The sequence below is a fragment of the Erithacus rubecula genome (assembly GCF_903797595.1).
Source record: "Erithacus rubecula genome assembly, chromosome: 19".
Classification (NCBI taxonomy): domain Eukaryota; kingdom Metazoa; phylum Chordata; class Aves; order Passeriformes; family Muscicapidae; genus Erithacus; species Erithacus rubecula.
The window spans coordinates 11,114,299-11,132,176 of record NC_136671.1 but is presented as its reverse complement, the minus strand read 5'-3'; the positions used below and the strand labels follow the sequence as shown (position 1 = coordinate 11,132,176).

General features: G+C 49.0%; 1 protein-coding gene across 14 annotated transcripts in view; it reads left to right on the top strand.

Annotated features, from left to right (window-relative positions):
- PITPNM2 (phosphatidylinositol transfer protein membrane associated 2) overlaps positions 1-17,878 on the top strand; it is a 122,419-nt gene that overhangs the window by 100,319 nt on the left and 4,222 nt on the right. For 5 of the 14 annotated variants that reach the window (XM_079322326.1, XM_079322324.1, XM_079322316.1 and 2 more), the window contains exons 16-26: positions 338-508; positions 2,433-2,582; positions 7,176-7,340; positions 9,009-9,212; positions 10,916-11,064; positions 13,654-13,770; positions 14,407-14,523; positions 14,874-15,022; positions 15,637-15,786; positions 15,865-16,048; positions 17,250-17,378. In XM_079322326.1, the coding sequence (XP_079178452.1) occupies positions 338-508; positions 2,433-2,582; positions 7,176-7,340; positions 9,009-9,212; positions 10,916-11,064; positions 13,654-13,770; positions 14,407-14,523; positions 14,874-15,022; positions 15,637-15,786; positions 15,865-16,048; positions 17,250-17,378 (1,685 nt within the window). The remainder of the gene's footprint in view (positions 1-337; positions 509-2,432; positions 2,583-7,175; positions 7,341-9,008; positions 9,213-10,915; positions 11,065-13,653; positions 13,771-14,406; positions 14,524-14,873; positions 15,023-15,636; positions 15,787-15,864; positions 16,049-17,249; positions 17,379-17,878) is intronic. The other 9 variants (XM_079322328.1, XM_079322329.1, XM_079322318.1 and 6 more) reach the window with 6 other exon arrangements.

Sequence of the window (17,878 nt, the reverse complement as noted above, 5' to 3'; positions counted from 1 at the left end):
GTGGGTGGTGAGAGCAGCTCCTGCTGCACTTGCAGGAGGCTGCTTGAACCCAAACATTTCTGTATCATATTTATTGCACTGTAAAGAAGCAGATCTCTGTGTGCTCTGTGCACCACTGATCATGCCATCCCCAAACATCAAAAGTGCTGGGCAATTCTTGAGTCTCTAAACATCATAATAAATTGTTTCAGTTGACTGAAGTAGGAGATGAGGGAGATGATAAATCTCCTGCAATTGTGTAACCCAACAGTTGTCCCTTTTAGAGACAAATATTTACAATATTCTAACAAGTAACATTTTGATAGTTGAGGGATTTTTTTTTTCTTTGTCTTTTTAGTCTTTCAGCTCAGACCAGCTTGTCAGCAGGTCTATAACCTGTTCCACCCTGCAGACCCATCTGCTTCACGCCTTGAGCCTCTTTTGGAGAGGAAGTTCTACCTTTTGCCCCCCTTCAATATTCCCCGGTACCAGAGGTTCCCGCTGGGCGATGGCAACTCTGCAGTTCTGGGTAAGTCTCTGGATCCACATTAGAGTTACAGCCACATTTTACATGAAGTTATCATCACTCTTGGAAATGGTGAGAAAAAGAACTGGCCCTGTAGCATTAGCCTTGTTCCTGCTTTACCACAAAAGGAATTTTCTTCCAGTGAAATCAGTGCCTTGTGTCCTGTGTGCCCTCTGTTTGTTCACACAAGCACCTCCAGCTGCTGAGGGTCATGAGGTGCTGACCTCTCTGTAAAGGTCTCTGTTTTACACCCAAACTGGTGCTTGTGACTGAGAGTGAATGAAACACAATTGACTTGGCAGAATTTAGGTCTTGGAGGGCCAGAGAAGACTGGAGGCAGCAGAGTCTACAGTAAGATGATGAGATAATTTACTTGTTTGCATCCTATTTGTCTAATATTTGAATCATGCAGATTGAAGAAGACTGTGTATCTAGAGCTGAATAATTCTGCTGATCCCTTCTGCATCATTTTTAAGTTGAATATCTAAGGAAGTGGCCTTCTATATGTACCAGTGTCTTCAAATATTGTAATTTCTCAATCTAAAGGTCTGATTTGTTAAATGGGCACAAACTAAACCCCATGTTTAATGAAGTGAATAAAAAGCTTTCTGCAGGCCCCACTCACTAGTCAAATTTAGCCAAGATCTTGCTGCAACACTCTTTAAAAATGGATCCACCTACAACTGCATTTGTACTGAGGCCAGTTACAACAGCTCAGGGAATCTATAGCAACTTGAAGAGCAATTTGCTTTTTGGGTGTATTCTAGGTATCAGCTGCAAGGGGTTTATTACAAAAAAATTACAGCTAAACATCTTACCTTCTTTCTCTTAAATTCATTCCAAAGCCCCTGTTCTCAGTGAACCCAGAGGCAGAGGCCCCATTGACACTAAACCTGTGTTCTGGTTATCATTGTGGACAGCAGCAGGAATATCAGAGCCTCTCCCTGGACCTCTGAGGTGGCTGTTTGGAGAGACACTTGCTATGCAGTGAAGTTAAATAGCAATTAGCTCTTCTATGAGAAGGGCAGAGTGATTGCAAAACCTCCAAGTCTAAGCCTTGTTATTTTAAGAGATACTGCTCTGCCTTGATGAGTAAAACTGGCAAAAACCAGTTTTAAATTTTCTTTTCCTGTAAGACAAAGCCTCTTCATTTGCTTATCAGAAAGTAACAGGCCATTCCTTTCCATTAGAGTCCATGTTGTGATGGACACATTACCCAGAAGAACTAACCATAATTCACCCAGCTGCTCCTGGAGTTAGTGTTCACTGGAGGGCACTCCACAAAAGTTAATTGCTGCTATAATTAAGCTGTATGTTTTGCTGATCATGTAAAATTCAGGTGCTCAGCTATAATTGGTTTTGTACAAAATCTTGTGTAACACTGCTTGTGCACATCTCCTCATGCAGGTAGTTTTTTTGGAAGTCCACAGTTCAGAAAGCCTCTCAGGCTAGTTTTTCCCCCCATTTTCCCATCTGTACTAAATGCTGGTCTCTGTTTCATTCCAATGAACTTGCAGAGTAAAATCAAACTCACATCCTTGCTTACTCCTGTGCTTTGCACTGTGTAGGCTGTGAGTCTGATTCTTCCCTTACAGCATATTTTTTTTCCACTCATAGTAAAAAAGATTTCTCTGGATCTGCTGTGTATTTATGGATTTGGCCTAGAAGGGGGTGAAGATGCCTCCCTTTTGTTGTTGAAATGCCATCGTTGTGTTCTCCTCTGCTCCCAGTTAATCTCTGATGTTGGTCTGTTTGGAAATCACACTTGTTTTGTTTTTTTTATTCTATTTGAAGGTTGTCTGTTCGTTGAAGACTCATAAATAAGTGCTGGGGTGTAACTGTTTGTATGTTTAACACTTTGTGGCAGCATGTCTGTTGTTCTTTGTCCTTCTGTTATGTTTTGTTTTTTTTCCCCATCTGCTTCTAGTTGAGACAATCCAGAACAATCCCATCCTCCTGATGGAAAGTAGCCCTCTGGGTGCTCTCCAGCACCAGGACAGCTTCATGGAAACAAGTATCCCTGTTCCAGTACTGAATTGGCAAGATGTTTCCAATAAAAGTGCTGGTTGTGCTGAGTGTGTGTAATCTACACTTTCCTATTGTCTGTGGTGTTGGGTTCTTGGGGTCCTTTTTTGGAGGTCACACTGCTGCCTCCTGGAGTTGGAATCTTTGTGCTGTGTCTCAACCTGTGCCACACAAAACAAAAAAAAAAAAAAAATCACTGGGATCACACCTGGCTCTGGGAGAGCCACTGTGGAGAAAGGGTTTGGTGTTATAAACTCTGTGCCATGCTGGTGTTGGTGCTGGGAGCTGCTGCCAGGCACAGACTGGTTTGTTCTGTGCTGCTGGAAAGAGGCTTTGGCAGAGACAGTCCTGGTGGCCCTGCTGGTGTGGCAGGGATCCCTTGGGAAAGGGTTTTCTGCAGCTCCCCAGCAGCCACAGTCACTGTGCCCAGGAGTCCATGTCACACCTGCTTTTGTCCCTTTGAGTATTTCATGTTTGGACACTCTTGTGGCTCTGCTGATCACAGCACTGAGGCTTTCAGACCCCAGGGTGGCTCTGAGTGTTGGTTATTTGAAATTAATTTCTTGTCTCCCAACTTAAAACAAAGTTTGATGCATTTGTTTTGCCTTATTTTCCATCATCAATGCTGCATGGCCTCATTTATTCTGATTGTGGCTGGTGCTACATCTGCAATTTTGATGAGATTTGCCTTTGTTTTGGTTTCTTTCTTCCCCACATGTCTCACTTGCCCATTCTTGTTCCTTTCTCAGTGTTTTGCATTGGGAGCTGGGTTCTGCTGCCCTTTTCATGTTTAACAAGCTGAGCCTCACTGTCCCTGGGCAGTTTGGGCTGCTATGTGGTCATACAGGATGACAACATCACCGAGTTTTTGGGGTGGTCTCTCCCTCTGTCTCCTGGAGGTGGGGAGGATTTTCAGGTGTGCAGGTGCTTTAAGGTTCTGTGATAAAGCAGAGGGAAAAGATCTATTAATTAATACTATTAATTAATCTTTGGAGGTCCCTGATGAGATGCCATTGTACTGTGAGCTGATACTGCCTGTGGGGTCAGGGCACAGCTTGCAGAAGCATCCCTTGCCCATGGCAGGGGGTTGGAATTTGATCTTTAAGGTCCCTTCCAACCCAAACTATTACAGGATTCTGTGGTTCTCTGCTTTTTACATTGTGGGTCAAGAGCACAGTGTGTCCAAGTGGTTCTTGATGTGAGTGTAGCAAGTTCTGAATCCCAGTTCAGCCACTGGACTGCAGGAGATTTCCAAAATCACCAGAACTTGTGGACAGCAGGAATCTGTTGCTCTTGATCTCAGGGTAGTGGCTGCAGAGAGCCCAGCACTGACCAGTGACTCCAGTGCATGCAGAGCCTGGCCTGTGCTGAGCAGCTGCCTGGCTTTTCTGTGGTTTTTAATCTTTTTGTTTTTATTGACCTGTAGATATTTTTGATTGCTTTCAGTATTTCCTGCTTTGGTGCAATAGCTCAGTCTCCAAACAGCACAAATCAAAATCTGTCATTCAGCTACCCCAAGGACTTACCTGAGAGGATGGCTCAGGGCTGTTCCTTTATAAGAACATTGATGATTGAGTCCAAAAGTGGAATAGCACAGCACCAAAATGAGTATTAAAGATTTGTAGGTAGGCCAAAAGACAAAAAAGTGATTTGGCTTCCCAGGTCCACTCCCCTGGAAGTGCAGTTCAGCCTTGGGCCCTGGCAGGGCTGTACCATGTGGTTCCAGCAGCAGCAGGTGCTTTGCTGGGAGGGGACTCAGGGCACTGCTCCAGCCAGGCTCCTCTTCCTCTTTCTGGTCCAGTGGCCCTGAGTCAGTTCTGAGTCACAGACAAAGGGCAGCAAACCAGGGCCCCTCTGTCCTTACTGAGTGACAGAGGAACAGTAATCTTGGTAAAGGTCTTGCTGCTGCTGGACCTGGCTTCACTCTGGATTTGCCTGCAAAATCCCCCTGTGACTGTCAGGACCTGAGCTGGGGCTGGGGATGCATCTCTGGAGTGCAGGAGGCTTCCCATGGCTCCCTTTAGGAACACCTGGCTGCAGGTGCTGGGGTCAGTCTGTGCCAGCATGGCAGCATCTGTCACATCCCACCCTGGCCACCACACTCCCCAAGAAAGCCCCCTTGGTTTCAAAATTGCTGCACAAGAAACATGATGCAGAGAATACAGAAATTCAGGAAATATGTTGTTAGGTTTGTGGGTTTTTGCTGCGAGTCAGGTCTCAGGATTTTCTTTGGAAGTTGCTGTCACTGCAGCTTTGGTGTGGAGGAAGCTTTTCTGAGTGGGTTGTAATGCATAAAACAGGTTTTTCTCCACATTTCCCACCCTGCCTTTTCCTGGCCTTCGTTTTTCTAAGAAACTGTCTTTTCTCAGGGACAGAGGGTGTGGAGCTTGGGGAAAGGGAGAAGCAGAAGAGCAGCCTGAGTGGGCAGGAGCAGGAGAGCATTGCTGTCAGGTGTCACCCTGTCCCCTGCAGAGCAGACTCCTGCCACCAAGGCAGGCAGTGCTGAACTGGGCAGTTCAGTAATGCTCAAACACCTCAGGCTTTAACAGCAGTGGGAATTGTTCCTCTGCTGACACCAGGGTGGGGCTGGAAGGGCTGTTGGGGTTGGGTGCTTTTGCTGCAAACTCAGTATATACCAAAATCCCTGGTCAGCCCAGGAAAACAAGATTGACTAAAAAAGAGCAAGCCCAAAATCTTGCTGTTTCTTCCTTTATTCACTTTCTGGGTTCTCAAAAGGGAGTTGGAGTTCAGCTAAGTGAAGTGGGCTAATGGAGTTAAGGCTGTGACCACCCCAGGCAGGCTGTGTTGGGCCCAGCCCTTTCTCCTGTAACACTCTTGAACTTGTCTTCCTAATTCAAGCCAAAGGTGCTTTTGCAGGTCCCCTAGCAAAGGGAATGAGACCCTTTAACCTTGAGACCTTGTGGGGCTCAGTGCAGCTCCTGTTTTTCTCTTGGGTTGTCTCCTCCTGCTCATGCTGGTGCATTGTACAGGCAGAAAACAGCACTGGCCTGGTGGGACCAGCTGGGATGTGGATCCTGGTCACAGCCTTGACAGTCAGCAGCTCAAAGCAAGGTGGAAAGAGGGGGAAAGTGCTGAGAAAGTGATGCTGCTAATGGCCTTTGAGGCACAATGTGGGCTGTGTGTGCAGCCCATCATCAGGTCAGGCTCCTGCTAAGGCTCAGATCTCACAGTCCACAAAGCTTTTACACAGAGCAGCTTGTGGCCTGATTTTCCCTGCAGAGAACAGAACTCTTTTACTGACACTTAGCCACACATTTTCTGCTTCATACATTCCCTCTCCCTTGGCTGCAGCAGGATTTGTGTGGGCACAGACGCTGCTGCTGCGAACTGAGGGATGGGAGGGAGAAATCAGTAACCCCAAGCAAAAAAAGATTGATATTAAAATAAACCAGCTGCTAAAACAACTCCCTGTGTCAGCTGTGTGCCAGGATTAAATCCAGGGACAACTAAACAGGCTGGAATAAGTGGAGGATGTTGATGTGTGGGAGTTATGTGCTCACATTCCTTGTGGTATCTCTTGTCTGATATCTGGGAACAAATTCAGGTGCTGCTCTTCAAGTGCAGCAGAGATGGGCAACCTTAAAACCCTAATGAATTGCTTTGCTTTTGCATGTTACTGCCCCCCTGGTGCTGCCTGCTGTGAGCACCTGGTGTTGGCATTGCAAACCTCTGCCCTGCAGGAGCTTGGGATATCCCACTTAATTCAGCCTCACAGCATCCACAGAGGGGTGGATGCTCTTGGCACTGTTGCAGAGAAAAAACTGAAATGCAGAGATTGGAGCGTGATTTTCAGCATCTCTCCCTGAGCATTTGAGGTCCTTTTCCCTCCCATCCATACATAAGACCTGTGTGAGCACAATTTTAAACCCTCCTTTCTGTATTTATGTACTAAATTTCCTAGCTCGGAAAACCTCAGGTTGGGATTTAAAAATCCAGACCTGCATGTTGTACCAAAAAAGCTCTGTTTGCACAGAGCCTGAGTGCTCCCTGATCTGCTGACTCTGATGGGAGGTAGAAGTGCTCAGCACCAGACTCCCCTCAGTACCACTTTCTCCAGATTAATGAGTGTTGGCTGTATCCTTCAGCAGTAAAATCCATCTCCAAATTTAATCCCTGCCAGGCATGAAGATGTTTTCTTGATTTTTGTTTTAATAATACTTCTATCTTGGAGATATTCATTTAAGTTTAAATATCTCAAGAAAACAAATAGCCCTTTGTAAGGTGTTTTTTTTTGTTGTTGTTTTCTTTACCTTGGTTATTTTGTCTCGATGTGAATATATAAAATTGTGTATATTCACATCTGTATGTATGACACATGCTTGTTATTGCTGCTTGAATAAGTCTGCTGGGTTTTTCTTTGGATCTGGTTTTTGAGCTACTTACTTTGCTTCTCTCAAATCAAAGACTGCTCCTCCAGCCATATGTCTCTGCCTGCTGTGCTGTTTGCTTTCTTTTCAAACCAGAGCTCCAATGAAATGTGGGGTGTTTTTGTTTCATTCCAATCAGCTCTGAAAGGTTTTTGCACCCACCAGCTTTGTTTACCTCCTTCCTCCCCCCCGAATTCATCTTGCCCAGCCTCTGTCTGTTGGTCTAATATTTTGATTTCCCTGTTTCAACTTTGTAGCAGATGTTGTTCAGTCTCATGGTGCCGTCTTCATGGAAAACTCGTCCCTGTCCACCCCCATTTCAGCCCCTCAGTTCAGGGGCTTCCGGAGAGCCAGTGAGATCAGCATTGCCAGCCAGGTCTCAGGAATGGCAGACAGTTACACAGCTTCCAACATAGCCAACAGTAAGTGTTGCACCCTCCGAGGCTGAGCACGCTCCGGGCCAGCAGCTCTGTCCGTCCGTCTGTCCATCAGCAAAGCTTGGAATTGTTCTGCCTTCACCTGCTCAGTGCTGAGTGTACCCACCTCCTGCAAGAACAGCCTGGCCAGGGCTGTGCTCTGCACCTTGGACCCTGCTGGTGATGAATTGTTAAAGGAAAGGTGATCATTGCTGCCTCTGAGCAGCGTTGGGCTGCTGTGTGTGCTGAGGGTTAATGCAGGGGGATGTTTCTGTGCTGCCATGGTAAGTCAAGCACAACTGGTCAGGATCAGTACTTGATATGGGTAATGCAGGATGTGCCTTGTGCAGATCCCTCAAACGTGGCCCACATAAACAGGGATGAGTAAGCCCCTCTGTAATGCTGAAAGGCAAGGACAGGTTGGTTCAGAACAGAACATTTATTACTTTGCATTAGAAATTCAGCTCTTCTGCAGCCCACAGGATAACTCCCAGTCAGTTCTGACCCATTTCCCAGAGCTGAATGAGGAGTAAAAGGAATTTTTTATTTATTGCTTTTCCCGAGACCTGTATAACTTCCTAACTAATACAGTGGAGAAGAACAGACTTTGTTGAGTGGAGAACAGACTTTATTAATGGCCCAGGTCCTTCTTTGTTTCAGCTCAGGTATGAGATGAATGCTGTGTCCTCATGGACCTCTGGTAATGCAGACCAAAAAAAGGCTGGGAAAAAAAAACCACCAAAAAACCAAACTAACAAAAAACATGCATATGAGAAAATCTTCAGCCCAAACTCTATTCCCGGAAGGTCTTAAAAATTTAGAGATACATTCCTGGCTCAGGTTGTGAAGTGCTCACTTCATAATTAATTGCTGAGGTTAATAATGCTCCTTGAGGCAGGTATGAGTTGTTGAAGGTCTGTGAGTGCTGCTCAGGGGCTGCTGTAACCTCCTGCCCTGTTTGAGGCAACACTCAGCAGCAGGACTAAAATTCCTTCTCTGACAAATGAGGTTTTCCTGCTCAAAGTTTATCCAAGAGCCAACACCTCATTCCCCATGTGCGTCCTTTTACTTGTCCTGACATCTTGCCAAGAATTGCTGAATAGGAATCAGCTTGGGAAGCAGCCCCTGGGGGAGAAGGTGTTTATTTTGTGCTGCTCTCCACCCACAGGGAGCTGCTGGGCTGGCACACAGTGGTGGTTCATGGGGAGGGCTTTTGCTGGGTGATGTCCCACAGAGAGATCTTGTCCCAAGCAGGGTCAAGTCACACAACACTCACCTCTGCTTTCCCCATGCTCTCCCCTCTTGTGCAGCTTCTGCTTTGTGTAATTTATTCCTCCACAAAGCCTGTTCCTGAGATCAGGAAGGAAGAATTTTCCCTTGACTCTGAGTGTCCCCCGAGCTCTGGCTCTGCCTTGGCTGCTCTTGCTCTCAGCCTCATTGGTGTGGTGGTAACGTGCAGCTGTGGCACTGAGGGCTGGATGTGATCCTTGCTCATCCCCAGGGAGAGCTGGAGGAAGGTCAGAGGGACAGTGCAAAACCACAGCTCCCTTCCAGGAGCCTCCCTAGGGGTGCAGCTCCCCTGGTACCATGAGTTTGTGGAGGGTGAAATCAGTGTGTGCCTTAATAATAAATGATTTCTGCTTTTTTCTTTTTATATTTTATTTTTCCTTATAGAAACCAAACACCACCTTAATCATTGTAGGGGGTTTAGCCTTCTATCCCAACTTGCCCTCCCTTACAAATCCCCTACCCAAAGCTCCTTCAGGAGGCGTAGGCAGCATAAACATGAAATCCCTGCCAAGGGAAGGGAGCTCCAAGGGCCACGGAGCCGGGCTGCAGGCTGTGCTCTTCGGATACCAGAGCTGGACATCAAGACAGGTATTCTGGAGAGATCACTCCTGTCAGCCTCCCTCTCTCATTTGGTAGTCACAGAACTCCACAACAAATCTCTGTGCTTTCACTGAGGCACTTGCAGCTTCTGATTGCATCTTAACCAGGGTTTCTGTCACTTTGCCCTGAAGATCGATCATAACACCGCTAACAACTTGGCAGGAGCAGGAATTCTTCTGGGCAGAGCTGAGGGGACAATGCTTCTGCCTCCACCTCTGTCTTTTTTGAGCATGGAAGATTCAATCCTGTCTGCTTCCTGCAAAGAATCTGAAATTACCCAAGCTGGGGACTTGCATGAGAAATGAAAGTTGGGACGTGACCTGGAGCTGTCAGTTTGGAAGGCAGGGAATCAGCAGTGGCTGTGAGGAGGTGCCTGTGAGCTCTGGAAAAACCACATTGATCTGTCAAACCTTGCTCCTCCTTCCCATGGCTCTTCAGAAAAGCAGAACTATCAAGATGAGGGTGGCCTGGCACAGCCAGGGCTGGGCCATGGGGATGTGCTGAATCCACATCCCTCTGCATTTGCTGAGATGGAAACTCTGTGCAGGTGTCTGGAAGGAGCTGGTGGATCCATCTTTTCAGTTCAGCATCTGTGCTCATCACCAGCCAGATTTCCCTTCGCAGAGGGGTGTGTTGGATTGTACCTGGCAGCTTTCCTGGAAGTCCTTAAAAAGGGAGCATTGTCACAGAGACAAACCAAGCTTGAGGAAGCCCTTGTCAAAGCCCCAGCTTGCATCCTGCATGCAAACACAAACAATATTCTTCTGCTGCTCTCTTGATCTCCATCTTTTCTTTCCTTGGCTGCTTTTCTGGGCTGGAGTGCACAGGCATTGAGGATTCCTTGCTGCTGGGAAAGCAGCCCATGGCTTTGGGGTCTGAGGCTTTGGACTGAGACCTGCTGATTTCCAGGACCTGGGGCAGGATGTGTGCATGGGCAGAGTACAGGGCAGTGGAGGTGTGGGAGTGTCCCAGGGTGAAGGGTGGCTATCAGACACTTGATTGTGAGTTGTTGTCTCCCTGAGGGAGAATCTTGTCTGTTTTGTTTGTATCCCTGCCCCCCACAAAATCCCAGTGTATTTTTCAGTCCCCCATGCAATGAAGTCCCAGTACTCCCAGGTGCTTGTCTTGTCCAGCACAGAGGCTGTGTCCCTGGGGAGGCTGGGCTGCACATCTCAGTTACCTGTACTGTGGTAGCCCAGGAGGCCAATAAGGACTTGTTGGGGACTACCAGTCCCATCAGCACGTGCCATATTCCCTGCCTTGTGGTGCCTTTTAGCATCCTGTGGATTCCCAGTATCCAATCCTCTTTAGTGTGGCCAATACCTGGATGCAATTCCCTGGTGAAAGCTGAAGGAGTTGGAGCAGAGCACACCCATCCTTCCTCCCACAGCTCCTGGGAGATGCACTGCTGTCTTTATATTCTGGCTCATTGCTCAGGAGCCTTGAGCCCCTTCCCTGGGTCTGGACTAACACAATTAACCTGCCCTTCAGTGCCTTCCTCTGCTTCAACAAGGGAGAGCTCACTGCTGGTGGCCGCGTGTTCCTCCCTTGGTGTGAGCCACCACCGAGCCCTGGCTCTGTTCCCCCAGAGCAGCAGGAGCAGCCTCCTGGCAAAACTGGAGCAAGGAGCCAGAGCCCTGAGATCCCTTTTATTAACCCTCTTTGTCTGAAGGAGTGTTTTGCTTCTGCAGTTGCTGCCAAGTGGTGGGGAACCAAACGGATCGACTACGCGCTGTACTGCCCCGACGCCCTGACGGCTTTCCCGACCGTGGCTCTGCCTCACCTCTTCCACGCCAGCTACTGGGAGTCCACGGACGTTGTGTCCTTCCTGCTCAGACAGGTACACTCATCCCCTCTCCCTGATCCCCCTTGGCTTGAAAAATGCTTAGGGCTCTTTGGTTTTTTCCACTGTATCTTCCATAAGACTTGTTGATGCATAAAGGTGGAAAATACCCTTTGCCCCTGCAAATCCATTTTCTTCCCTTGTTATTTTTCCCCTCGCCTGTGGTGTTGGTAGAGCTGCACACATAGAAACTTCATGGATGTGCTTGGTTTGGGACTGGGTTTGTCATCAGAGCAGGTTTGATGGGCTCATGGAGAGAGCCCAGGGCAGTTTCTTGTCAGACTCATAGTGGCAAAGGTCAGTGGCACTTGTTCCTTGCACTGGTCTGTGCTCTGTGTGTACCAGGTCAGATCTCAAGTCTGAAACTGAAACTTCACAAAGGACAAATAAAACCAGCACCAGATACAATAATAACAATGGGGAAGTTTTATATAAATTTAACATGAATTGATAGGCAGAATGCAGCGCTTCATTTTGCCTTTCTAAGTTATTGTTGTCTCTTCTAGGAACTCACTGGGATTTATTCCTGCAGCACAAAGCAGTTCTAGGGCCAGGAGAATGGGGATTGTTGGTATCTGGAGTCTGACACCTCAGATTTTATCAATCTTTATTCAGCCTAAAATTCAAATTTATTGTCTAAAACCTGTTTTCCCCTAAAAGAAATATTTTCCCTTCAGTTCCTTGGGGATGAGGGGGAGTTATTTACCTTAAAAAATATGAACTCCCCATGGATTGACACTTAGAGCATGGAGCTGGAAAAACAGAAGCAACATTGTGGTTTGTGTTTCCCACTTCGGTGCCGGGTTTGCTTTGTGTTAGCTCAGCTGTTAAACCCTCCCTGTTCTCCTCCAGCCTCCTCTGCTGAAGCTCTCAGTTATTTATGATTCTGTTGGCAAAGTTTCTTTCAGTGTTATCTTCCAAATAGTGTGAGAACAATAAACAGCAGTGGTGGCAGTGCTGAAAATCCAGTGAGACCCTTCTCCTCCCAGGCTGTGTCCAGGCTCTGCCTGCACACTCCTGGATGGTGCCACATCAAACCCAGCCTAACAGGGCTGGAAAGAAGAGACAACTCTCACTGTGCATGAGGGGGAGAGCAGTATGACAGGCTCATACACAAAACGTTCCTTTTGGGAAATAGCCAATTACTCAGGTTTCAGCCCAAACCTTGGTGTGTAGCATTGTGTGGTGTTTCAATCCTTGTGGCTTGAGTACCTGGAGCTACCTCTCCATCCATTCTAAGCCTGCTGTTGGCTGCCTGGGTAATCTGGCACTCCCTTGCCCAGTGTCTGTCTCTCTTCACTCCTCTTTGCCTTGACACCAGGGTTTTTTCTCATCTTTTGTCTTCTTGCTGTCCTTCACCAGCACCACACAACTGCTTCCCCTAATAAGGACTTGTTTCTAATGGCCTTTGAAAGTCATCTCTGGACAAAATGTAAAAAGAAGCTGTTGAATAGTTTTAGTCTCCAAAGATTAAATCTTGTTAAAATAAGCCCAGATAGGATTCAAAATACATTCCTGATTTAAATAATTTTCAGTAAAACTTGTTATTTTGTTTACATTGGATTTCCATGAGCCCCTGCCCCAGCAAGCTCATCCTCCCTGGGGTCCTTTTTCCATTTCCCTGGATGAAAACCAGCTTCAGCTTTGCAAAGAGAGCTGGCCTGTGTCAGCCAAGCTCAGCTGGAGAGCTGCTGGCCTCACAGAATATGTTCAGGACCTTGTAAAAGATCCCACATTTAGGCAGCTTCTTAATTTTGGGGTCACTAAGGACTACTGGCAGTTTTGGAGTTCTGTGTGCAGGCTCACCTCCCAGTCCTGCAGTGCTGAGTCTTTGAGGTGTCCCCCAGCCTTTGGCTGTTATTTGTCCTTTTCCATTCTAGAGGTTAAGAGCAACCTTGGTAGGATTTAACCCTTCTCTCTCCATGTTCCTGCCTCCCATCCTGTCCATGCCCTGGTGACAGGCAGGAATTGCCCCACAGGACTGGATGTTTGGCAGTGATGTCTCACCAGCACAAGGTCCTGGAGTTCTGTCAGCCTTGAGATGAGGCCAGGATGGACAGACAGCCTGGGCTCTGCCTCACATGCAGCCAAGCCAGACCCCTGTGTGCCTCCACAGGGCTCAGATCAGTGAGAGGAGCAAAAGCCACAGGACAAGAGTTGGGAATTTCAGTAGGAATTAGAAATGAGCTGAAGGATCAGCATCTGTCAGCATGTGGCCAGTCTGAGCAGCTGGTGCTCTGGGGAATGGGGAAAGGCTCGTGTTCCCTTGCAGACCATGGGAAGGGACTGGTGAATCCCTGGAGGAAGGGCAGGTATCTTAGTGCAGAGCTCATCCTGCTGTGTCTGAGTCAGTTTTGTTCCTCCTGACAATCCCAAAAATGTGCATCCCAGCCAGGATGAAGTCAGTGCTGGCCACAAGCTTTGCCAGGGCAGAAAAGCCACTTGTCCTGCAAGCTGACAAGCCAAACACCCAGCAGCAAACTCAGCCTCTCTCCAGGCACTGCCCTTCCTCACCACTGGCTCAGGAGAGGCAGAACAGCCACAGCAGGGAGGGCTGATGCCTTGGTGGGATCTGTCCTCCCACAGGTGATGAGACATGAGAACTCAAGTGTTTTGGAGCTGGATGGGAAGGAGGTGTCTGTGTTCACCCCCTCCAAGCCCCGGGAGAAGTGGCTCCGCAAGAGGACGAACGTGAAGCTCCGGGTAAGGGGGAGTTTGGGGCTGCACAGACTCCTCTGAGGGCCTGGCACAGACAGAGGGTTGGGTTGTTTTAGTGGTTGTATCCTACCTGGGTGCTTGTAAAAGAGCAACCCTAAAGATGTGTGTCAGCAAGGTCTCCTCTTAGCCTTGAGTCTGTAAAACACAGGAAGCGCTGGCTGTGGGTCAGGGAATGTTCCAGAATGGAACATCTTTCAAAGTCCAATAATACCAGTTCTCAGTTCAGTAAGTGCCCTTTGCTCCCAGTAAAGTCTCCAGTTTCTGAGAGGGCAATTCTGTGCTAGAACTGAAACAACATCAGCAGATTTCTCTGGCAGTCATATGTATTTCCTCTTAATTCCAAAGTGTGAGAGTTAATAGAGAGTATCAGAGTTGCACGTACAACCTGCCATGGAAATTGGCTCTCCAGCACTCCAATCCACCCATCAATTCAGGGCACAGGGCCTCACCTCTGCCACAGGTCAAATTCTTTCCCAGAGCTGAGGGTGGAGTGGAGGGAGGGAATGGCACAGAGAAACCCACGCTCCAATTTGTCCAGTTATATTTGGCATTTCCCTGTGAGGTTATCCATTGCTGCAAACTCTTTATTTTTTTTTCCTCTTCCCCTCTTGCCTTGTGCAGAATGTCACAGCCAACCACAGGATCAATGACACCATTGCTAATGAAGATGGGCCCCAGACCTTAACTGGGAGGTTCATGTATGGTCCATTAGACATGGTCACCCTCACAGGAGAGAAGGTACTGTGTGCTGGGGGGTTTTGTCACCATGTGGTGACAATTGTGGGACAGAGGTATTGCTGGGCAGTGCTCCCTTGTCCCTGTTGGGCCTTGCTGCCCTTGTGCCCTGGCCAGGTTCTGCTGCTCAGACTTGGGGGTGCCTCCCACCAGGAACAGCATTTGCCACTGAGGTCTCACCACTGAGACCAGGGTTTATTCCAGCCCCTGATGTTTGGGTGCTGCCCAGCTCAGCCCTGTGAAGTGCAGAGGGTGGGAGCAGGAGCAGCCCTGCTGGCACCCAGAGGGGCTCAGGGGGATGTCCCTGTGCCCAGCCTGTCCTGCTGGGGGTGACACAGCCTCCCTGTCCCCAGGTGGACATCCACATCATGACCCAGCCACCGTCGGGGGAGTGGGTGTACTTTGACACGGAGATCAGCAACAGCAGTGGCAGGATTTCCTACGTGATCCCCGAGGAGCGGCGCCTGGGCATCGGCGTCTACCCCGTCAAGATGGTGGTCAGGTGAGGGCTGGGGCTGGGATGGCTGTAAAACAGGGACCCTCCTGTTGCTGGGTGGGTTCAGACCCTGGTTTGCCAGCAACAGAGGCAAAGCCATTTGTACTCTGCAGCTGTAAGGGGAAAATCCATGTTTTATTCTGGCTGTTCTCCCGCCAGCATTGAGCTCCTGCTGCAGGAGCAGGTCTCGTGCGTGACAGAGCCTCGTGGCCATCTGCAAAACTGCACGACTGAGCATATTTTAAAGACTATAAACTTGTCCTTGAGGGACAGGACTTTTGACTTGTGATGATTCACAGCCCAGGGGCTCCAGCTCAGCTCCATTTGCTGGTGTTGGGCTCTGGGAGGGGGAGGAGGGGAGCATCTTCTTGGTGGTGAACCCAGCAATATTTTTCTGGGGGTAACTTTTGAGTCATTGCTGCCAAGAAGTGCTAATTCATCCCCACCTGAGCACAGAGACCCTCACACAGAGCCTGTTACTGCTCTGACTGAGGGTGGCATCACTCTTGGAGCCTTTGGGTCAGATGTGGGAGCTGCTTTGGGCTCATGGCACTCCTCAGGTCCTGGTGATGCCTTCTAGATATTTTGATGTCTCTAAGCTGCTGCATCCCTTCCCTCAGGGGTGACCACACGTTTGCTGACAGCTACATCACGGTGCTGCCCAAGGGGACAGAGTTTGTGGTGTTCAGCATCGACGGCTCCTTCGCAGCCAGCGTCTCCATCATGGGCAGCGACCCCAAGGTCCGCGCCGGGGCCGTGGACGTTGTAAGGTCAGGGCAGGGCCTGGGGCAGCTGATCTGACTCTGGCCTGGCTCTGCAATGCACTGACTCGTGGCTTTTCCTTCCAGGCACTGGCAAGACCTCGGCTACCTCATTATCTATGTCACGGGCCGCCCTGACATGCAGAAGCAGAGGGTGGTGGCGTGGTTAGCACAGCACAACTTCCCCCACGGGATCGTGTCCTTCTGCGACGGGCTCGTTCACGACCCGCTGCGGCACAAGGCCAACTTCCTCAAGTCCCTCATCACTGATGTAAGCCTGGCTCTGCTGCAATGGGATTGTGGCACGGGTTTAGATTGCTCCTCGTCCAACCACCACTGTCAGCACCAGTCTCTTGGCAGCAATGTGACCTGCAGTGGAAGATTAATCTGTTCATTTTATTTTCATCCTTTTATTGCTCTACAAAAGTGTCTATGCTGTTAAATTGTGTTGCCTCTGCTCTGCGCTGCTCCATTTCATCACTGATCCTCAAACCCCTAATGGAACAGAGGCACTAGAGCCTCCCTTCGCCCCACACGGGCACTTTTTTCACCTGCTTGGCTTTTTGGCTGCCTGTGGTGGAGACAGCAGGACTGAGAGGGAATGGAGCTGCTGCAGAAATGGCTTTGCTGGGAAACTCCACAGAGTTTCCAGGTGTTTGACCTTGGGAGGTCCTGATGTTGCTCAGCCCAGAGCCTCCGAGAAGCTGCAGATAGAACAAAGTTTTTTGTGTCTGGAGGTGAAGGAGCTGCCAGTGTCCCAAGCACTTGCCCTGCCTTGATTAGCAGGGAAAGCCCGTCCTTAACTTTCTTAGGCTCCCTTTTTTGCCCGAGTGGCAGTGGAGGGAGCAGCTGGCCCTCAGTTGCTCTCTTGTCCTCCACAAGTTTGCTACCAGGGTCAAAAATTCTCTTTCCTCTCCCTGACCTGTGCTTCTGGGCTCCAAGCTGGCCAGTGTGTGGTGGCACCAATGTCCAAACCTCCCCTGCTCCAGACCACTACAGAAGGGGTTGTCCAGGAGCTTCTCTCTGCTTGGAGTAGAGGCAGAGGTATCCCTGAAAAGCAGCAGGTTTTGCTGCCTGTCCCTTCTCCCTCTGCCCAGCAGGTAACAGCAGCTTGGCTGTGGAGGGAAACATTCCTGGCTAATGACTCCTGCACAGGTTTGCAGCTCCTCTCCCTTGGTGACAGCAGGGAAGTGTGCAGCATCCTTGCCCCCTGCAGACCTCAAGGGAAGGCCGTGGATCAGCAAGTGGAGATTTGCTCTTGTATTGCTGTCACTCCTCTTGTCATGGCCTGTAAACATCCCCAGCTCTGTTAATTAGCGCTTCCCTGGGTGGTTCATTATCCAGCTCGGAACTTGCATTAGTTCCAGTGACCTGAGATTCCCACAAATGCTATTGGAAATCCCAAAGCCCAGCCTGCTGAGCAGCATGGGGTGCCCGTGTGTTCTGAGCCCGTGTTCCTTTCTGTCCCCCAGCTGCACATGAGGATCCACGCAGCGTATGGATCCACCAAGGACATCTCTGTGTACAGCTCCATCAGCCTCCCGCCCACGCACATCTACATCGTTGGCCGACCCACCAAGAAGCTGCAGAGCCAGTGTCAGGTAGGAGCCACCTTGGCTGAGCCCTGGAGCTGCTCCCATGGGAGGGAGTTTGGTCATCACAAGTGTGGTGACTGAGCTGCTGTTGCCAGCGGGGTGGGAACTGTCTCAGGCAGCAGGGCCACATAAGGGTGCGAGTGGTTCTGTGGCTGGTGACCCCAGAGAAGCTGTGAGAGCGAACACAGCTGACCCTGTGGCTCTCAGGGAAACGTGTGTTACTGTATTGGGGGCAAAAAAACACAGTAACATGGCACTCTCTTGCATGGTGCAAGAAAGAGCAAATTATTGAAAGAAGCCATGGGGTTAAATAAGACAGTGAAAAACAAAATACCGACAGGTCGTTGGTCAGAGAAGGAGACACCTCTTGTCTTGGGCTTTCTCACGGGTCCAGCAGGTGTTTATCTTCTGTTATAATTTTTATGTTTACAGTAGAGAAAGAGCTCTAGATTAGGAAAAATCCTAGCTGAGCCTGAGAAAGCCAGTGTGGACAAATCTTTTCAAAT